The following is a 23,308-nucleotide window of genomic DNA, read 5'->3' as shown; positions in this document are numbered from 1 at the left end:
CTGCATGTAGCTAACTTTTAGGACAGTAGCATTCTATTTTTGGGTCTTAGGTATCATAGAATTACTCAAAGTTCCAGGGAAATACCAGCTGATACACATAAAGCTCCATGTCTCAGAATCTAGAAATACATTTACAACTTCAGACTAAGCGTGGCTACTGTAAGAGCTTACAATCTAAGCTCCAATTTTCTTATAAGTATTTCCTAAAAGAGACCTTAGCATATTTATTCTTCTGTTTCTGGCTTATTTTGCACAAAACATTGTCCCCAAGATTTATTCAGTGCATTGTGTGCCTCTCAATACCTTTCCTTTTCGTAGCCATGCCATATACCATAATATATATATATCACAGTTAACCATTGTGATTCTCAGTCACTTTGAGAATGGAGGATACCCTTTGGCTCCCTCCATCTACTGGGCATCATGGATAATGTCCAAAATAACAAACCATGTCTCACAGTGTCTTCACTTGGTTATGCAATCAGCAGCACTCTCAATTTTAGACAATTTTCATTGGCCCATTGCAACGAAGAACCAACAAACACAGAGTCACTGAATATCAAAACAAATCCCAATAGATTCTCATTTATCAGATCTCATAAGTGGAGTCCGTGGCCTGGGAAATCTGGACACAGTGGTGGGAGACAGCCACCACGCGATGGAGGCAGTGGTTGAGGTATGCCAGCCAGCCACCACCAGCACACTATAGATGAAGAACATCCGATCCAACCCCTTGATTTTGCACTTCCACCTCCAAAACTGTGAGATAATAAATTCCTGTTGCTTAAGCCATCCAGTCTATGGTGTTGAACTGAGACAGGCACCAAGAAAGACAACGTAGCAACCCAAAGACGGGAAGCTCAGCTTCCTTTCCCAGAGCTAAACATAAGGCATTTGTCACTCTGGAAGGGAATAGTTCCATGGCCTTTACCTCAGCACAGAGGAAAACTGTGGCTTTCTTCATGGTCTACATTTAAATAACTAGAGATATTTTAGAAATATATAAAATCAAAGCACCTCTCAGGGGGCTGTAAGACTGATGCTAAAATAGCTGAAAGGGGAAAACCAAAAATCCCATACACCAGGACAGATGGAGATGCCTGCTGTGGGCAGAGCTGAGCTTGCTAAAGGCAGGGCAGTTGCCCAAGAGTAGCCCCGAGGCCCAGAGTTACCAGGGAACTCTTTCAAGTTCCTCACTCTTTACCCTTTCCCCCAAAAGCTCAGAAGGTAACCAGACCAATTGTGAGTGCCCTTTGCGAGCAAAGCTGGTAAGTGTGCACAGAGCTGCCCAGCTGACTCTGATGTCTTGAGGATTCCCAGGGATGCAGGGTTATGCTCCTCTCGTCTGTTTAGAAGAACTCTATCAAGTGAGCCTCTGGATCCGAAACTCAAGTTTCTTTAGAAGGAAAAACTGATCGGGAATTTTGTCGGGAGACGTCATTTCAAAAGCCTTCTGAAATATACTATAGTCAATAGGCAACTTTTGTCCAATAAACCAGCCCAGACGAATACCTGAATAATAGTGATGTGCTTAAGTTTAATGAATGTCAGCAGAAAATATGATGTTTGGATTTTAAAATCTCTTATTAAAGCAACTGCCATGTGTTACACTTACCTTTTTAAAAATTATTTATTATAATTAACTCTTAAACATGGTATTTTGTGCATCATGGATAATGTCCAAAATAAGCAAGCCATGTCTTACAGTATGCTGGTTTGAAGCTGTTACCCCAGAAAAGTCATACCCTTTTCCTGATCCAATCTTGTGGGGGCCATGTTTCTTTTCATCCTGATTCAATATCGCTGGGTGGAAACTCTTTTGATTGGATTGTTTCCGTGAGATGTGACATACCCAGTTGTGTGTGTGACCTTTTGATTAGATGGAGATTTAACTCCGCCCATTCAAGGTGGGTCTTGATTAGTTTACTGGAGTCCTTTAAAAGAAGAAACATTTTAGAGAAACCTCAGAAACAAGAGAATCAACACAAAACCTAGATGCAGAAAGAAAACACTCCCAGGGAAGCTATTTGAAACCAGAATCCAAAGGACTAGCAGAGACCAGCCACATGTCTTCCCAGGTGACAGAGGTATTATGGACCCATCAGCCTTTCTTGAATCAAGGAATCTTTCCGTGGATGCCTTAGTTTGGACATATTCATGGTCTTAGAACTGTAAACTTGTAATTTATTGAATTCCCTTTAAAAGCCATTCCATTTCTGGTATACTGCATTTTGGCAGCTTTAGCAAACCAAAACAGATTTTAGTACCAGAAGTGGGGTGCTGCAGTTCGCAATTACCAATAATGTTGGAATGGCTTTTTAAATGAATGATGGGAAGATTCTGGAAGGATTGAGAGGTGGTCAATAGAAAAGGCCTAGAATACTTTGAACAGACTGTTGGTAGAAATATGGACTCTAAAGATACTTCTGAGGAGGCTTTAGCCAGAAATGATGAACATGCCATTGCTAACTGGAACAAAGATGATCCTTGTTTTAAAGTGGCAGAGAATCTGGCAAAATTAAATGTTGGTATAGGATGGAAAGCAGATTTTGAGAGTAATGAACTTGGCTACTTAGCAGAAGAAATTTCCAAACTAAATGTGGAAAACACAGCCTGGCTGCTCCTTGCAGCTTATAGTAAAACATGACAAGAAAGAGAGAAATTGAGCACTCAGCTCTTGGGTACAAAGAAAATAGAAACTGATGGTCTGGAAATTTCTGGGCTCCCAGGAAGTAAGTCCCCAGAGGATAGTGTCCGACATGAGGATTTAACCAAACATGGAACCAGTCAGCCATTTCAGAAAAGGCTAGGGTTAGAGGTGTGGTCGTGCTGCCTGCCAAGGTGGGAGTTCATCCCAAGGCCCAACTGGGGAAGGACCTCTTTTGAGCTCTTCACAGGACTCACTTTCTTTTGGCCTACTGGACTGAGGGACCCAGTTCCCAGCCAGCTGTGGTCGAAGGCTGCCCTGGGGCTCCTAAGATAGCAAGGTGCTTCATTACAGCTGGCAAGAGAGAGATGCTGCCAAGGCAGGAATCAGAATTGTGAGTAATCTAACCATGGAAGTAGCTCCCAAGGTGGCCACATGCTAAGAGTTACAAGGAAATCCCTCAAGGGAAGGTATATGCACAGGGCTGCCAACACTGGGGGGTGGGGCTCATCAGGGCCATGTCTAAGCTGCCCACCAAGCCCACCCTGGTCTTTATTCTAATACCCTTATTTGCAAAGTAACTCTTTTTATGACATCGTATCTCTGAACAGTCATCTGCTAAGTCATCAGCTCAATCTCCTATACTGACTAAAGTAATATAGGAAATGGTATAAAAACACAAGAACAAGTGAACTAATGTTTCATTAAAGAAAATAAATTTAATACTTGGGATTATTTAGTTTCCAAGTTTCCTTTAATGTTCATTGGCCTTTTAACAATAGGGAAGAAGGAAGGAGCAACATCAGTATGATGGTTAGCTTCAGGTGTCAACATGGCCAAGTGATGATGCCCAGTTCTCTGGTTAAGCAAGCATTGGCCTGTTACTGCAAGGATATTTCATGGCCAGCTGATAAATCAGAGAGCTAATACACAGATATCTCTTGTTGGTTCTGTTTCTTTAGAGAACACTGACTAATACAGCTGGTACTGGGAATGGTTCTTGAGAAACAGTCTTAAAAATGGACTTTTACAATTGGCTTTCTACTCTAATTCAACTCAAAGGCACTAATGACCTTAGTGCATGGCATTCACAGACAACGACATGAGTTGGCAATAGAGATAAGCAAAATATCACCATTTGATTCTGCTATTTGTATGCTTATATGAGGCAAGGCTCTGGGTGAGAATGTTTTTGACACCTTAATGAAGTTTTATGGAGTTAAGAGATATAATGATGTTGGCCAGTTGTTGTTGGATATGCTGGATATAGTTATGAGGGAAAGATGAGCTGAAGCCTTCACATTTGCAACTTAAGCACTGTATGAAAGATGTAAAAGTTTCCATGTGTGCCCTGAAGGAAAATCTTACTTCCTATGGTTGCAGACTTGAGGTCTCTGAAACTAGACACAGAGCCCCACTGTACAAGCAGCAGATTTACAACATAAACTAAAATCTCAACCTTGCAGGGTGTTTGCTGTTAAAACAAGGGTTTTGATTGGAAAAGAATGGGATCCTGAAACTTGTGATGGGGACATGGAAACCCTGGGTTCCCCTGAGTCTTTGCTAGATAGACTCGTAATGGTTTGTGCTAAGGAAACAGCATCCCAGCTCCAGCCTGCCCCTGAGGAAAGAGGTTCCTCACCTCCAGTCTGCCTTGAGGCTCTGATTTATCAACCAGCCTGCCTTGAGCTTCCAATTTATCAACCAGCCACAAAATACCTTTGCAGCAACAGTGCTTACCTGACCAGACAACTGGGCATACTACCTGGTCAAGGTGACACCAGAACCTAACCATCACAGGTATGTTTGTATACTGACTCATAAGCTTTTGCTAATGGTTTGGTGGGATGGTCTGGGACTTGGGAGGGGCATTTGAAAATTGGCAACAAAGAAGCATGGGGAAGAAGTATGTGGATAGACCTTTCTGAGCGAGCAAAAAACATGAAGATATTTGTGTCCTATGTGAATGCTCACCAGAGGGTGACTTCAACAGAGGAAGGTTTTAATAATCAAGTGGATAAGATGAACTGTTCTGTGTATACCAGTCAGTCTCTTTCCCCAGCCAGTCCTGTCGCTGTCCAATGGGCTCATGACCCAAAACTTCAGGAATGAAGGTTTGGGTCACCCCACCCGGCAAAGAGCCATGGCCAACTGAAGTGCTTGTGGAGGGTAAAGAGAACATGGAATAGGTAGTGGAAGAAAGTAGTGATAAATGTGAACTACAACCACATGATCAGTTACAGAAACAAGGTTTGCGGTAGTATGAATATTTCCCTCGTTTTGTCATGAATATGTTTGTGTTTGTACATAAAGGAAATATCTTCCTTTCTTATCTTATAAGTTGTATTGTTCATGTTGTAGTATTTAAGTTATAAAATATCAAGTTTAAGAGTGAATGTTATCTAAGGACTTGCACACTATTCTGGAGAGATTTAGTGCCTTTTGGGTCGTACACAGGACAGGTGAGTACTGTTAGGTGAAACATATGTCTGTTATTGTGTTTTATTTAGAAATTAAGTACGGTAAATGTGATGTGTATAGCTGCCAGGTTGACAAGGGGTTGCCTGTGATGGTTGGGTTCAGGTGTCAACTTGGCCAGGTGATGGTACCCAGCTGTCTGATCAGGCAAGTGCAGGCCCAGCTGTTATTAAGAGGACATTTTGTGGCTGGGTGATACAACAGAAGGTTGGCTTATTAAATTATCACTCAGTTAATTCCATCTGTGGCTGATTACATCACCTAAGGGTGTACCTTCCATAAAGGAGAGAATCCAATCAGTCAGATTTGATCCAATCAGTTGAAGACTTAAGGGAAAAGAGAATTTTCACTTCTTCAGCCAGTCAACTTCTCCCATGGAATTGGCTGAGATCCTTCATTGTAGTTGCCAGCTTTGCGGTCTGCCCTTCAGATTTTGGACTTTTGCATTCCCAGTTGCGTGAGACATCTTTATAAATTTCACATTTATAGATATCACCTGTTTGTTCTGTTTCTCTAGAAAAACCTGGATAATACAATCATTTCCCCGAAAGTAGCCCTGTAGGACTTTTGGATTTATTAGGAAGAGGTTTTAGGACAAGGAGACCCAGGTTTATAAGGCAGAGTGAAATCTGTATTCATCAACTGGTAAGAAGCAGGAGCTGTATTTGTGTGAATCCACAAAGAGGTATTTTGAAATCCAATTAAAGGCAAGTAGCAAACCTTTATAAAACTTGCTTGGGAAACATCTGAAGAGTAAAATTTATCAAATGCCAAATGAATCTGCCATTTCAACAACATGAAACCCATATATCCTAACCAATCTGTGTATCCAAAATGTGCAGAGGGCAAGGAATTTAATTATCTTTAGGATAATTGATGAATTAGAAATTTTCCATTTTCTATATGGCAGAGACATCTAAGAAACCATCTGAATTAATCCTGAATTGAGAAGAGAGAAAAACCATTGAAGAAACAGAGGAAACAGTTTCACATAGGACAGAGAGCCCAATTTAATTATACCCAGATTATGTTCCATAAGGCACATATATATATATATACACACACACACACACACATATAATCATCCCAACCTAGTTTAACTGAAGACTAAAGCCAGCAGTCCTTATTTTATTTCATCTCTGGAATAATTAAATCAGTAACAATGCCCATTAATCATCACTGAATTTGACAGAACTTTAGGGCTTGTTTGCAAAACGTCATAACTTGCTGGCAGGCAAGACTCAGAGAATGAGGCAACCTCACTGAAGTGCACTTGGACAAGCTAAATGAGGCAGGACATGTTAACTTGCAATCTTAGGGCTAAAACCAAAGAGAATCAAGTTTTTAAAAGTAGCCGTATATTAAAGTTACATTTCCTCTACTTCAAGAATTGTTTCCAAACTGTACACAAAGTCAGAAAAACCGAGTTTGAATCAAAGCTCCAGTCCTTTGTGGCTGTGTGACGTTCAGCCTGCTGAGCCTTAGTTTCTTCACCTTTGCAATGATGATAATACACTAACAGCCTCACAGGTCAGAGCACGTCGTCCCCACCCACACCATCTGCCTGTGCAGATGCCAGTGGAAGGATAGGTGGGAGGAAGCGCCCCTCACTGCCCGTCCTGGCCTCCCCACCGATGAGCACTATAAAGTTGTTGAGACTAAACTGGATAGTGTATATACAGTGCTCAGAACACTGCATGGCACACAGGAAGCAGCGACAGACTTCTATTGTCATGTGGAGACTGGTAGGTAGATAAGAAACCTGGGGGTTGAGTCAAGGCCTGCCTGAGATGATTACTGGGAGAACTGAGACGAAGCTGGCCAGGACACCTGAGTTTAGGTGCTCTCCTGGGTCAGGTAGAAGGAAGCACACACCTTAGGTGCTGCTCCAGGTACTGTGGATACAGCAGAGAGCAAGAGGGACCCACAACTTACGTTCTAGAGGAATGAAAACAAAATAAGAACATTGTCAGGTGCAAGAGCATGCAGTAAATATGCAAATAAAGCAGTGTCATGTGCTAAAGAACAGTGAGGGTCCTCGGTTGAGTGGTGGGGAAAAGCCCCGTTGAGAAGGTGATGTAGGATCTGAGACCTGAATAAAAAGGAGCCAGCTCTGTGGAGATTTGGGAAAGGGCTTTAGAGACAGAGGCCCCAACAAGCACAAATGGCCGAGGACTGACCCTGCCGGGTTGGAGGAAAACAAAGGCCAGTAAGGTTGGGGCTCAGTGAGCAAGTGGAATGGGAGGTGGGCAAGGCTACGACAGGCAATTTGGGCCCAAATGATGAAGAGTCTCACAGCCAACAGTGAGGAGTCTGGGTTTTAGACAAAGGGCCAAGGGTGTGTGCTCTGGTCTACATTTTTTTAAATGTAACTGCTTATCAGTTAAATGCAGAAAGCCTAGTGTGACTTCTGCAGTGGTCTCAAGAGAAGTGCAGGGGGCTTGGGCTGGTGTGACAAATGGTGGAGATAGACTGAAGATGACTCATCTGAGATTAGGTTTTAGAGAAAGAGCGAATGTTGGAGATGACAGTATTGCATGGACAGTGGTGCCATCTACTGGGATAAAACTAAGGAGGAATACATTTCAGGCAGGTAGGAAATCAAAGTTTGAGATCTAACAGACAACAAAGTAGAAAATATCCGGAGCGCAGAGAAGAGGTGAAAACTCAGGAATCAATTTGAGAAAGAATGGAAAGGGGAAGGAGCTTCTAAACAGAAAACCGGTATTGGAGCCTTGACTACCAGATGCTCCTCCACACGAGAAAGCCCAAAAAGAAGGCAGCCCCCAGTCTGGAGCTGCTGCTGTAGCATCAACCAGCTGCAATGGACCACTTGTTCACATGCACCTACTCTTACCACAACCATCAGGCTTCCAAAATTTGAGCTGTAAAAACTACACAGCCATCCAAATACAGTCTACATGGAAGCCCTCACTGTAAAGCTTTTGTTCCTTTAATTCTCCTCTTTTGACTTACACAGTGAAATACAAATGGAAACAGCACAACCCTTATGCATTGAAAGACCATGGTAACATTTTTAAAAAACAGTACCTTTTGGGCGGGCAACAGTGGCTCAGTGGCTGAGTTCTCACCTGTCATGCCGGAGACCAAGGTTTGATTCCCGGTGCCTGCCCATGTGAAAAAAAGAAAAAACAAAAGAACAATACTTAAAAAAAATTTTTTTAGATACACATCCAAGTGTGGTGTCACCTCACACTTGCTAGAGAAAAATCTAGAACTGGAGTAGGCCAGTTACCAGTAAAGTACCGTTTAGCTTATGATAAAGAAATCAAATCACAAATTTGATTTCTAAGCAGGACTTTCTAGGTAAAAGAAAAACGAGGTGTAGAAGAGGGAATCTGTATTACTACATTAAGGTCACAATCATTGGTTCTTACTGGGTTAAGCCATTTCCGCAGTTTTTTTTTTTTAAACATTTTTCATTGTGAAATATAACATATACAAAAAAAAGCAAAGCAATAATTTTCAAAGTACGTTTTAACAAGTAGTTACAGAACAGATTTCTGGGTGGGTTACCATTCCACATTTTCAGGTTTCTCCTTCTAGCTGCTCCAAAACATTAGAAGCTAAAAGAAATTGTTACAGTGATTCAGCGGTCATACTTGTTTGTTAAATCCTATCTTCTCTATTATAACTCCTCCTTCTCCTTTGATCCTTCTCTCAATCTCTCCGGGTCTTTGGGCTATGCCCATTCTAACTTTTTCATGTTGAAAAGGGGGGTCTTATTTATTTTTATCGATAAATCTTCACAAACATACATTCCATACATGGTATACAAAGGCTCACAATATCATCACGTAGTTGTGCATTCATCATCGTGATCATTTTTATAGAACACTTGCAATCACTCCAGAAAAAGGAAAAAAATCATACATACCATAGCTCTTACCCCTCCCTCTCATTGAAAAGGGGTGTCAACAATATGAGGTAGGGGATGGAATTAGTTGACACTCTTGGACAGGCTGGCCTCCTCTGGGTTTCAGGATTTACCTGGCCTAGGAACCCTCTGGAGATTAAAGGTTTCAGGAAAGTTAACTTACTACATGAAACTTTTGTAGAGTCTCAGTAAGAGCCCTTGGGTGCTATTTAGGGTTAACAGGAATGACGTTGGTTGGGGCTTGGCAAACCAGATTAAGTAGCGATATCTACTTGAATGCTGCATAAGAGGAGCATCCAGAATAGCCTCTCGACTCCATTTGAACTCTCTCAGCCCCTGGTACCTTACTTTGTTACATTTCTTTTCCCCCTTTTAGTCCAGAAGGCATTGTTGATTCCGTGGTGCCAGGGCTACGCTCATCCCTGGGAGTCATGTCCCCCATTGTCAGGGAGACTTTCACCCCTGAATGTCAGATCCCACTTAGGGGGGAGGTAATAATTTTCCTTGCAGAGTTAGTCTTAGAGGCCACATCTGAGCAATCAAAGAGGTTTCCTGAAAGCAACTTTTAGGCACAGAGGCAATCTTAGCTTCTCCGCTACAGAAATAAATTTCCTAAGGGCAAGTCTTAAAATCAAGGGCTTGGTTTAGGTAGCTTTTTACAAGTTTAACAGTTTTTTTACTCCATCAATCATATCCAGCTGTGATCAATTCCAAGCTAATATACAACAACATTGCAGGAATTTTAGCTGGGGCTCAGAAAATTTTACTTACCAGGAAATTACATGGTATTGGTCAGAGGAGCGATGAGAACTCATATTCCTCCTGGGCACACCTCCTCTGCCTCTGGCCCAGCCACAGGGAAGGCACACCTGAAGACAACTCCCAGGTTCCCTCAGGAGCCCCGTGGGGACTGCCTCAGATGTCCTTTCTAAACGTGCTCTGGGGCTGCCACCCTATCCAGTTTTAATTACAGTAAATATCATTTAGAAGTATATCAACCTCTCTGCTACATCTCACCAGAAGATGAAGGCTTCCCACACTGTGGAAAAAAACAACTCTCTTGAAAGTAAGCTGTCCTTTCTACTCTGCACAATTAACTAAAGAAAAAAGAAAACTGTGTAATGGAAGAGAAAAAACACAGAACAGACTCAGAACCTCGGAAATAATTAGCTGAATGAAGTGATATCCTAATTTCTGTATATGACACCATATAAAAAAAGACAGTCAATGAAAAATTAAGTTTATTTCTGGATATACCACATTAAAATAAGGCCATATTTATTCAGAATTTCATAATCAATACAAAAATAGAACTAATCTCTCCCCTGTGAAAGTATAATACTGTAGGCTGGATACATGATATTTAGTCAGGTATTCAGTATTAGTTTCTTAATTAAAAAATACTACAGTTAAACATGTCCAAGTTATCATACAAAATGTACACAAAAGCATAATTGTAGTGTAGAAAAATGAAGCTATCCAAATATAACATAGGCAATTTACTTTACACAAAATGTATTCCAGTTAATTTTTTTCAAATGCTTCACCAATGAGTCGAACAGCAACACTCCTGCCTTCGTCCGTCTGAATAACGAGCAGAGCTTCAAACCTGCCGGCTGAGGCCGGCCTGAACTGCACAGGCATGTTGATATAGTGCTGGGCTCTGCGGAGAGAAGGACACAGCAGCAGCGTGATGCTACGGCAGCAAGCTCCTGACTGCCACCCGCGTTTGGGCGAGTGAGTCTAGCCAAGTCACATTCATCTTAAAGTTCTTTAATTTAATAAGAAACTGCCACAGAAGAAAAAAAATCTAAAATCTGATTCAAACAGTAACACACATATTCCCGACTAAGGACCGTGTGTGTGTGTGTGTGTGTGCGTGCGTGTGTGTGTGTGTGTGTCCCCAAAGCAGGCAGCTATCTACCTAAAAAAGGGTTCCAGGATACCTAAGTGTTCCTACTTTAATTCAGGCAGCATATTGTATGGGAAGAATTGCAAAACACTTTGTCCCATTTCTATCGTTAACAAAGCTGTATAGTTTTTGCTCCAAAATTCACATGAATTTTTTTATTAAAAATCTCTTGAAACTTTATTTTCAGATTATATAGAGGCAGGTGATAAGTAGTATTTTGGGAGCTTGTTTTTTTTGTCCATAAAACAATCTCCCAAGAGCTTCAAATTACACCTTTATTAAAGTGGCAAATGAGACTACAGACACTCTAATCATAAATTTACATCTCTTAGACTTTACTCCAAGGGAAAGCATGTCATACCTCAGTCTCATCTCGGAGCTACATGCTTTAAAGAACAGCAATCAGAACTGATCTATGCCTCTGTTTCCAATATCTTTCTGATGAAAACTCAGTATTGTGTTAGTTTTTTGGTATAAAACAGCACACAGGGCTGGGAATTTAGAAAAGGCCTTTATCCTGGATACAACTGAAGAGCACAGATATTCATATATATATATATATATATTTCAGTAAAGTTTTTAAAAACACGAAACCTAGCCTTGTGTCACTGATTACCTATAATATTCTCTTTCCTGTTAGCATGTCAATTCTCAGAAGAATCTCAAATAATTTGCCAACTTAAGAGGCTTTATAATTTACAAATTATTAAAAATAATAAAATGTCCCCAAAATAAATCTTCAGTAACAAATTTCAATATGGAATAAAGACTTGTTCTATATTTGACTAGGAAAATGTTTTTAAAATGTTTGTATTGTAATACAAATGCATTGTAATAAACATATTATTTTTATACATTTATATTGTATGTATAGATTTATACATACAATAAAAATGTACTGCAATAAACATATTATTTTAGATTTACGAATACTTCAAACACGATGGAGTACAAGTTAGAAAGAACCATTAAGCTGAATACAGCTCTAGAACATCACCAGCAAGATGGCTGTACTTAAGAAGCGCTTCAAACGCCCCCCACCCCCGCCCCATACACAGCATCTGCCTAATAGTAAAGTATCTTGAACCCAGTGGGGAGTCTAGTGAAAGCCTCCTAATCGCTAAGGACTAATTTCACGGCAAAGGACCACAGGAGTAAGAATGCGCTCAGCACAGCTGAGCAACTCTAGAAGTACTCCATACTCAGGGGATCCAGTCCCACTTACCACAGGCCTCCCATTCACAGTTAAGGGGCTTATCAGAACTTGAGAAATATATAAGCCATGATTTTTCTTTCTTTTTTTTTTTTTTTAATTTAAAAGGAATATTTTTCATAGGAGAAAGCTAGTTCATTAGCATATCCAGAGAAAGAGAAAAGAAGTAAAGAATTATTTGGTCCCTGTGCATGGGCCTGGCTTGCGGCTTTTGTAAGAAATTTCCCTTCCTCCCCCATGCTGTTGGCTCTGGCACCACACAGAGGCACAGCAGGAAAACCCATCAGCCACACGTCTCAGCAGAGACCAAACAACACAACGGGAGGTGAAGGGAAGGCATGCCTTCCCGGGCTTAGGAGAATCATGACTAAATCCTTTATCCTGAAGTTTCATAATAATAGTTAATGTGGACAAATACTTTCTGGAAATTTATCACTATCATATGAACTTAAGTATCTGCCACTAATAAAGTATAAGATTATCCTACCTAAATTTATCTTTGAAGCATGAAAGTTTAATGAGATATTTTCTTCTTCATGCAAAAATATTTTTTAATTTGTATATTTAGTCACCATCATTTTACACTCTAGGCATTCCTAGATTATACCATCTTAGTCTTTATCACCTGTCTCTCCTTCTGGTTTCATATGTGCCTCCAGCCCTCCTCCCTCTATCATTCTCACATTACCTTCATTCATTGTACTAACATTATTGTGCTACAATCAGGTAGTATTGCGCTATCCACTTCTGAATTTCACAATTAGTTCTATTGCATAGTCCGTATCCCTTCAGCTCCAATGACCCAATATCTACCCTATTTCTATGTCCTGATGACCTCTGTTCTTAACTGAAATTCTCCAAGTTCATTCATTAATGTTAGTTCATATCAGTGAGACCATACAGTATTTAGTTCTTTTGTCTCTGCCTAATCTCACTCAGCATAATGTCCTCAAGGTCCATCCGTGACGTTGTTACATGCTTCATAACTTATTCTGTCTTACAGCTGCATAATATTCCATCATATGTATATACCACAGCTTTTAACAAGATTTTAAAGTTATAATGTCCTAAGAGTACAAGCAAACAAAACGTATCCTGTAATAGTGTTTAAAGTATTTGTTTATGTAAACTGTCCAAATTTTGCTTAATTAAAAAAATATCTTGTTTTTCCAAGTTCTTTTAAATGCCATTAATATGCTCTAGGCTGCAAAGAAAAACAGTGCATCAATATATGGCAGCTTAAAATTTTCTAGCCCCGGAACAGCAAGTCTACAAGCTTAACTCTATAAAAATGTCTGCTTTTAAATGGCTAGCAATGAACACATTTTATATTTCAAAATGAGTGCTTATGTTGTGAGCCATTAGTATTTTGGATGGACTATATGCATGTGAAGATACCTCAATAAGAATATTCTCTAAAAAAATAAGTGTTTAGAAAACAAGCTAAATTTAAGAATAATACCACCTCATAAGTTGAATTTCTCCTTAAAAAGTGTTTCAAGCATTGAGCAGAGGTTTGCTTGTTAAGGTGCCTGTAGACACATAAGCAAAAAATGATACTCTCTTGTTCAAAAAATTAAGATGATGAAAAATAAAAATGGCCAATATGAAAGTAATTTGACATTTTAATCATAAAATTGTACTTCAATTTAAGTAACATCTATGAATTTTTAATACCTCAAATAACAACTAACTGAATGATGCAATGGTAGCTCTGCAGGCAGAATTCTTGCCTGCCATGCCAGACACCTGGGTTTGATTCCCAGAGCCTGCCCATGCAAAAAAAGACAATACCAAAAAAAAGCTACTAACTACACTACAGGATTCACCATCCAAAATTCCCCTTACACTGCTTACTGGAATCAGTCCATTCACCTGGTCTCATTCCTGCATTCTACATTAGAAACACTCTCCACAACTTTGAATACTATTGCAATGCAAGAGGGTTAGGTTCTTTTTCTGGAAAGGGTCGAGAAGATAGCTGACTTGGCAAGAATTTCAGCTAAAATAGAACCTTCTAAAAATCTGTGAAGGAAAATTAAGGGAAGAATAGAAGATCAAAAGAGCACTTGAAGGTATAATGTACTCAGTGATGAAACTGGAAAATGAATTTTTAACTCCAGGAAAATATGAACGCCACATTCTCTAGCTAGAATATGGTAAACAGTTATATTAAGCCCAAACAATTTAAACAAGTAATTTAATCAGCTACTTTAAATAATGACTCAATTAAAACTATAGATGAGCTGAATGTAAACACTACTGAAAGAGTTGGTACTAAGCTCTTCAAGAGAATTTTTTTAAATGATCACTAGTATTTCTTGGAACAGTTTTTTTAAATAAATCAATTTTTTAGATAGGAAGTGCCTGGAACTAAAAATCTGCAGTTATTCCAAAAGGTTGTGATATGCTAGCTTACCCAAAAGTGTTTCACTATTCTATCTGGTGTCTGAAGATTTACACCTGCAAAGAGCTGGGTTAAGACTGGGGGGTGTAAACCAGTCACAGAACAAATAAGGAAGCAGAATTAACAAGGGATTTATGATAAAATTCAAATTTAAGTAATAAGTATTCAGGATAGAGAATTGGTACTCAGTCACTAAAAAGAGTTGATGCAATTGGGAACTTTAAATGATTTATTTCTAAATTAACTATCACACAGTTATATCATGGGTATTTCTGTAGTATCCAAATAATATTATATTCAGGATAATATCACTAGTCTTAAATCAACTGGTGCAAACCTACAGTATCTGGAGAGATCCACAGATGACTGTGAGACAAGCATAAAAGTTGTAAAACTTGGATTTAGTAGTGTTTTAAACTTGGACTTTTCTCCTCTCGGTAGCTGAAGGGATTACTGACATGAAACTGTGCTGGTCTATCAAAGTCTGTGGTAGCAGGACTGACAGATCCCCCAGCAAAGGACCACTAGAGGAGGGATTTTCTAGTAACGAGAGACAAACAGCCAAGGTACTATTCCTTGCTTTACATTTACTCATCTAAAGAGTTCTGTGCTATCAGCAGCCTTATCCTCATTTCACAAATGAAGAAAGCAAGGCTTAGAGAGATTAAGTTTATCATTGTTCTCTAGACATAGTCATTGTTGAATCTGCAGGACTGAAATCTATAGTTTCTGCTTTTAGGTCAGTCTCCTGGGAGGCAAAGGAAATGTTCACTTCTCAGGCATACTGACCACACGTTTTATAGGACACAGTACAACGAAGTGGTGGCAGGAGAGATGGAAGAGGGAAAAGCGGGTAACAGATGGAGCAAGCGGTCCTCAGCAAGTGACCTGCTACATCAAGGGACACAGTGTGGCTCCTGTAACATGGCAGTGCTGGTCTCTATGACTGTGGAAGACAGCCCTAGAATATGTGAGAAGTGGTCCAGGTTTTCACAGCATAAAACATGTTTTTGGAATGCTCCCCTGACGCTAACATGAGAGGCCTTACAATCAAATTTAAAGATTCAAGATTCAAAGATGTAGTTAAAATTATTTCTCAGTGTTAAGTCCAATAGAATCCTACTATTAAATTCTACAATGACATCTAGTTTGAGATTCCAACCTACCTGTACTTCATATAGAAAAAAGAAAACTCACAAGAATGATAGGAAAATGAGGCCCTGATATAAGAACAATACAGAGTATTTGAAGAATGACAAATGAGAAGTACCACAATAAAAGTTTTCCCAATTAACCTGGGAAGGTTTTTGTTCTAATTGGTATTTAAACCTTGATCCTTAAGGGTATCAATGAAAATAATAATTAAAGCAGGAACTATTCTAAAAGTTAATCATAAGATTATTAGGGTTCTATGGCTAAGAAAATCCTGGGTAACAGGAATCGTTTGTCACGCTCAAAAGAACATCTGAAATTTAGATTGCTACACTTTTTTTTTTTTTTTTTTTTTTTTTAAAGGAAAGACAGAGAGAAGGAAGGAAGGATAGAAGGAAGGAAGGAAGGAAGAAAGGGAAACATCTTTAAACATTTTCTTGTTTTATTGTATTTTGTTTTTCCGTTTTTTGTTACATGGGCTGGGGCCGGGAATCGAACCGAGGTCCTCCGGCATAGCAGGCAAGCACTTTGCCCGCTGAGCCACCGCGGCCCGCCCTAGATTGCTACACTTTGAAGTACCGGTGTGGACAGTCATCAAACAATTTTCCCTGTCGGCTTCCTGTGATGTTTGCGCAATGGCAATGCCGTGTGGTGTGGAGGACGAGGGAAACTCCAACAGAGGGAGACGCCACAAGCCACTTCCCAAGAGGAATCTCTGCCCTGAAAACAAAGTCTTGAACTACTGAGTATATTTTCAGTTATAATAAACTCACCTCAAAGAATATTTTGAATGTTTGACGTAGAAAGGCTCTCTGGGACTTAAAAACTTCAGCTGGAATTTAATATGAAACACTTTATGAAGTTATGCAAATTAGATATTTTAGCATATATAAAACATATACATTTCTTTAAAGATGCAGTTTATAAACTTAGGTATTGTCACAAAACTAGATAAAATAAATGCTCATATGATGAAAACACATTTAAGGAATTTTAGTATGAATTTTCTCTAGTTTTGACTATAGTCAATGTTGTTCAGAAAAATGTATGTGCAATGGTATAAAAGAAAGAAAACTAACAAGGGGGAAAGGGTAAAATACTAAAAATGTGAAAACAAATGGTAATTATTTTTGATTTTCAAACTGAACTTCCCATAAATTTATTTTAAATACAGTATTAAGGCATTTAAAAAAAAATCTATAACATACGTTTCTAATTATCAGGTAAATATTCATTAGCAAAGAGCTGAATACATTTACTTTTCCAAAACCCACTGTAACATTTCCACTTACCGAGTGTGTAATAAAAGAATTATTTCGCAAATTGACTTTCAATGTCCTTGATTCCCCAACTCTAGTTGGCAAAAATATATATACATCCTCTGGGGCATAAACTCCACGGTGAGTCAAGTCAATCTGCCTGCTTTGGAAGACAGGTTTAAAGTGAATTAAAAATTTTGAAATGCATAGTAATAAATTATTATTACATATTGAATTATGAACAGTTGCTTTAATTCATGTTTATTCTCACAAATTAGTTTTAAAAAATCATTTTGTAATGGCAATTTATATAATTCATATTAGAGGTACATGAAGACAGCAGGAAGTGCTGGGTTGGGTTCTAATACCTAAGATAAAATAGCAGTAATGCCTGTACTTGAAATAAACTGCCAGAAGCATCTAAATGTTAACAGGAAAATAAAGTGTAATATATTCATATGATGGAATACTAAACAATAAAAAGGAACAACACACAGGTACACTCAACAACATGGATAAATTCCCAAACACCATTACACGGAGCGACAGAGGCCAGACTCAAAGAGTACGTATGTGTATGACGCTCAAGCAAAGCCAACCTACAGTGACAGACGTCAGACCAGGATAGGACAGAACAAATCTTAGGGTGGGGATGGGGGTGGCCTACAAAGGGATATATAGGAACTTTCTGGGATGAAAGAAATATTCTAGACCTTGATTGGGGCAATAGAAACCCATGTAAAATCACAGGTAAACACTGAATGTTTTACTGAATATAATTAACACTTCAATAAAGTATCAAAAAAAAAAATTCACAGGAATGACAAAAACAACATACCCAGGTATAAGACCCGATGTCTGTGACAGAGCTTCTCTTCGGGGCCTAACTAAATGATCTAATTTAATGAGATTATCTGTGGAAATACGTGCATGCTCAGGCTCATTTTCTGTTTTGATGCTCTGTATAAAAAAAAAAAAATCAAACACTCTAGGAAAATATACAGGCGTTTTCCTATTTGAATGCTATTTTCTTTAAAAGTTTTCAAAAAGACTTTTAAGATTTTTAAACTTCCCAACATATACTGTACATTGTATCGTCTAGTTTCTTACACATACACACACATGCATATGTCTTACATAACTAGTCAAACATGGATTTCATGAGTTGCATGGATAACAGAGTCAAACCCAGACACGCCAATCAATAAAGATAAACAATAGAATTAAATTTAGGAGGCTATACAACAGTATTAGTTAAATTAAAATAACATCAGGAGGATATTCTGCAATTTCACACCAGTTTCTCAAGTTAGTTTTTACTTAAATTCAAGTGTAATACTCACTTGTCCAGAAAGCTGAAATCTCAACGTATGCTTCATGTGAGGCTCCTTAAGAGGATGACACTCAATATCCCAAAACTGGGCATAATTCCCTCTATCTCTGGGCAAGAATGTGATAGAAACCTACAAAACACACATATCCAGGAGAGAAACGTGGGTATCAAACCCACACATGTAGTTAGATTATCAGCTGAAAGTTCTGGTATGAAAAACATTGAAGGAACAAATGCTTTAACATTGGCTAGTTCTGCCAATAACTGAGACAGAATCTGAACAATTCTATTTCTAGTAAGCTTCCTATTACACCAGATTTAAAATACTTCCATTTAAAGCTTTGTATCAAACATTCTTCAAAATGTAGAATAAAAAAAATGTTGGGGGTGGGGAGAAAAAAAAGTTTTCAAAATGTTAATTGTTGAGTACAGATCTAAAAGGTCGACCTACAGAAACACAAGGCTTCACTGTGACTCCTTCGCTGAAACACTCAAGGAACCCTCTGCTGGCCAAGGGGCAGGAAGGCAAAGAAGAGCCAGCAGAGCTAGCATTTGTGGAGAATGACAGGATACACACAAAATTGTGAAGGAAGAGGTGGGTGAGAGAGAGGAGAGAGAATAAAACAATACACTATGATAACTAATAGCAGCTCTTACGCTTAACTTCAGAATGTCAGTCAGTGGGTAAAGGATGATATCATCTGTATTTTAAAACTTCAACTTCTCTGTGAGACTAAAAGCAGATATGTTTATTTGGTGCAATATTTATATTTTGGGTAGTGCATTTCCTAATTTAACTTATATGGTCAGTTTAGTTGAGCACAGTAAGTACATGGAATAGGGCATGAGACTTTGTTGGTTTGTTCAAGTTAGTGTGACACCCCAATAAATCCCAGAGTGATTCAGACAGTGAATGAAGAAGTACTGGCAAAGTCTCCTTGGGGGAATAGGGAGAAAGGGAGAAGTATTTAACTTCCCCATTTGGAGAATTTCTGATATTCTCGCAAGCAGTGGGGACAACCAGACCAATAGGTTGAGCTCTACTGGGGTGTGCTCCTATGAAACTTGTCCCTGCAAAAGATAGGCTAAGCCTACTTAAAATTAGGCCTAACAGTCAAACCCCAGAGAATCTCTTTTGTTGCTCAGATGTGGCCCCTCTTTCTCTAAGCCGACATGGCAAATGAACTCATTGCCTTTTCCGTCTACGTGGGACATGACTCCCAGGGGTGTAAATATCCCTGGCAATGAGGGACAGAAATCCTAGAATGACCTGGGACTTGGCATCAAGGGATTGAAAAACCTCGACCAAAAGGGGGAAGAGAGAAATGAGACAAAATAAAGGGTCAGTGGCTGAGAGATTCCAAACAGAGTCAAGAGGTTATCCTGGAGGTTCTTCTTATGCACTACATAAATATCCCCTTTTTAGTTTATGACATACTGGAGTAACTAGAGGGAAGTATCTGAAAATGTAGAGCTGTGTTTCAGTAGCCATGTTTCTTGAAGATGACTGTATAATGATATAGCTTTTACAATGTGACTGTGTGATTGTGATAACCTTGTGCCTGATGCTCCTTTTATCTATGGTATGGACAGATGAGTCAAAATATGAATAAGAAATAAATAATAGGGGAACAGAGATTAAAATAAATTGAGTAGATTGAGGGGTAAGGGAAATGGTATGTATAAGTTTTTTCTTTTTAACTTCTTTTGCTGGAGTGATGTAAATGTTCAAAAAACTGATCATGGTGATGAATACACAACTCTGATGATACTGTAAGTCACTGATTGTACACCATGTATAGAATGTTTGTATGCCAAGAATATTTATGTTTGTTTGTTATTTGCAAGAAAAATATTAAGAAAAAAAGAACGTATATTCAGGAGCTCATTGGGCAACGACAGGAGTTGCTGGGTAAAGAGGCTGACTGGTAGCCACAGAATGGGTCACCTTATCCACTTGATTATTAAAACCTTCCATAGACAATTCACTGTGAGGAACTCCCTATGGCTCTGGTCTGGGAAAGAGAAGATAATGTGGCAGGAGTGCAGACCATGGGTATTTGGGGAACTTTCTCATGTAAATTACTTGTGCCTTTAGGACCTGCTCTGGCCCTATCTCATTCATACCATTTCCATTTTATGATGGAGTACTACTGCGGACACCCAACTTCAAGTTTGGTGGGTCAGACAGCGCAGCTCATGACAGGCAACTCAGGTCTTATGGTAACTTGGTGGCCCATGGTTAGGCATTCAGTCTCTACTGAGGACCAGTAGCAGGCTAGCACTTGCCCAACCAGACAAATGGGCAAAACCAGCTGGCCAAGTTGACATATGAACCTGAGGATGACACTCACCTTTTGTATTCCATGGCTTTCCAGAACACCAGAAATAGGAGAACATCTGAATGCTGCATAGGTAGCTCTAAAAACATCTCCACTTTGATCAACTTCCTACAAAGTAATCATTTAAACAATCAAATGAAAAACCATAAAAGTCACTGTTCTCCCCACTCCTCCCAAAAGGACACAAAAAACCTGCTTGGCAGCACACAGGAAGAGCTGTGGACATTCCTAGAAATGGGGTGCTCCCTGAATCAGGACTACCCCGGGACCACAGAAATGGTCATGCCCCTGGCCACACTGATCTCTATGACACTGTCCTTACTGCCAAAGAACTGCCTGCTAATCCTTCCTGGCCTACTGCCTTTAACCTTGTCTCTAACTTTTCCTCAAATACTATTAAAACCTTCCTGAATGCTCATTTCAACATCCAATGCAATACCATTCTTAATTTCCCACTTTTGGGTGGTACCTGCATATCATGCAGAACCATCAGTAAACCAGATGTTTTCTTTTCAGTAAGTCTAACATATCTTTTGCATACATTTTGTTAATTATGGGTTGAAATTGTCACTGTCGCTGTCACCATGGGGTTCTAAACCACAAATATAACAAACTCCCTCAATTCAGGCAGCACACACTAGAAGGGACTATCTGCAGTATACAGTAGTCTAACATTTAATTCTGTCATGTTAGCTGCCAATGCCTGCAAACACACAACACTCCAGAGCACAGGGAAGAAAAAATGTGTATAAAAACATTTTAATGTATGTTTTTCAAAATAAAGTTATTTTAGGTAAAAATCACAGACGTGGGAGATAGCATCAAACTGAGTATGCATGTATTTTAAAATATATTCTGTAATCTGAATCTCAAAACCACCCTGAAAAAAAAGATTAGGCAGGTATTTTCTTCATCATAGAGAAAATCAACTACATGAATAATATCAATATATGTTTATATCTAGTTTTAAAAATATACTGCATAGGGCAGGCCATGGTGACTCAGCAGGCAGAGTTCTCACCTGCCATGCCAGAGACCCAGGTTCGGTTTCCGGTGCCTGCCATGCAAGAACAAAATATATATATGTTAAAATGAACATATGAGGTAATTATTACTGACCTTGACATAAGGTGGAGCTAATGATGACAAATACCACTTTACTTCTGTGTTGCCATGATTCTCAAATTCCAGATAATTTTCTGAAAGGAACGTACGTGTTAACAACTTTGATGAAATCTTGGAGAGGCACATAAACAAGCAGACTAATGTGACAGCTCTCATTATCTCATCATAGGGGGGGAAATGCACTTTTTAGATCTTGAAAGGAATTCACAGCAACTAAAGTACTTTCTAACAAAATCAAGTTTGACGATATCCTCTTTTGGATTTTATTTAAGAGCAATGGAAAGTCACTGAAGGGTTTAAACAAGGGAGCAATAAAATAGTTTTTCCTGGCAAAATCTTAACCAGGCAAAACCCAAGAAGAAGGGCCCAAGGCAGTTAGGGTGTTTCTGAGCACAAACCACAAAATTCAAGGAGTCTGGCACAGAAGTGGGATACGAGTGTCGATGGAGTAGGACGGTGTAAAAAGTGAAAAGGTAGTGGGGTCAGTGAACTGGAAGTCTGATGATGCCAGGGAACTGCCATAATTCTAGAGCAAAGTGAGCTGGGAAGAAGGGGCTGATGTCCAGGAAGTGCTGGGATTAAAACTGAGCTAACACCTACTGGGTGCTCACGGGAGGACAAGCATTGTGCTGACTGGTTTACTTCCATTTAATCCTCACAGCCCTACATTGTAGGCTTTCATCACAAGGATCATTTTACAAATGGGGAAACTACCTAAGTCGATTTAACCTCTCTAGAGCCTCAGAGTCATATCAGTAAGTGACATAGTCAGGCTATCCTTGCTTTCCTCTCTCCATCAGCTACTAATTTATTAGCAATCCTGGTGAAAGATTTGGTAAGAGTTGGTGAGGGACTATCCTGACCATCAAATAACATCTAAGACCTCCAGAATATCTGGTTATTATATACTGAGATTTAATATTTTAAGCACGCCCAAATCCAGCCCATCATTTACATTACTACTGATGACTGATTTTCTCCTGAAGTGTTTGGAGGGGAAAAGGGTGGTGTAAAAATTTGTACCTATACTAACTTACGGTTAACCAAGAATACAGCATTGGACTCTACATATCAGTGGACATTTGAATTACATAATTTTGTGATAAAATACCTGAAGTTTCACCGGGTTCTGTTGTAGGAAAAGTAATGGTCTTGTTTCTTATTTCAACTTTTGTAGAAGGTGGCTTTGTCATCGGTTTTAGCAAATGACTGAATGAAAGCTCAGATCCTGGGGGAAGTGTTCTAAATGGGCTGGAGGCCACAGGTTTTGTGAAAGGAAGTTCCTCTTGGGTCAAGTCTTCTCGAATTTGAACTTTCACAATTTTCTGAAATAAGCCAAATAAAGGGATAATTCACAAATGTAGCTATCATTTTAAAAAAACTCAGTATGTTAAAATCATGGTAGAAAAAAATAATGCCAAACAAAGGAAACACTGATAGATTTAAAAATCATAGTCTATTCAAATCTCAAACAAAATTTGACTCTACACCCTCTCACAACCCCTTCTTTTTTTTTAAAGCATAAACTGCAAATTAGTAATA

General features: G+C 39.1%; 1 protein-coding gene across 4 annotated transcripts in view; it reads right to left on the bottom strand.

The window, feature by feature from the left end:
- Positions 1-10,247: 10,247 nt before the first annotated feature.
- CEP192 (centrosomal protein 192) overlaps positions 10,248-23,308 on the bottom strand; it is a 163,939-nt gene continuing 150,878 nt past the window's right edge. For 2 of the 4 annotated variants that reach the window (XM_077136051.1, XM_077136054.1), the window contains 8 exons: positions 22,878-23,091; positions 21,761-21,840; positions 20,654-20,749; positions 18,310-18,429; positions 17,805-17,926; positions 17,000-17,129; positions 16,481-16,539; positions 10,248-10,686 (listed from right to left, as the gene is read on the bottom strand). In XM_077136051.1, coding sequence (XP_076992166.1) covers positions 10,548-10,686; positions 16,481-16,539; positions 17,000-17,129; positions 17,805-17,926; positions 18,310-18,429; positions 20,654-20,749; positions 21,761-21,840; positions 22,878-23,091 — 960 coding nt within the window. In that variant the 3' untranslated portion in view covers positions 10,248-10,547. The remainder of the gene's footprint in view (positions 10,687-16,480; positions 16,540-16,999; positions 17,130-17,804; positions 17,927-18,309; positions 18,430-20,653; positions 20,750-21,760; positions 21,841-22,877; positions 23,092-23,308) is intronic. The other 2 variants (XM_077136052.1, XM_077136053.1) reach the window with 1 other exon arrangement.

The sequence above is a fragment of the Tamandua tetradactyla genome, chromosome 18 (genome assembly GCF_023851605.1).
Source record: "Tamandua tetradactyla isolate mTamTet1 chromosome 18, mTamTet1.pri, whole genome shotgun sequence".
In the NCBI taxonomy this organism is placed as follows: domain Eukaryota; kingdom Metazoa; phylum Chordata; class Mammalia; order Pilosa; family Myrmecophagidae; genus Tamandua; species Tamandua tetradactyla.
The sequence above is the reverse complement of the archived record's forward strand: the minus strand, read 5'-3'. Positions and strand labels throughout refer to the sequence as shown.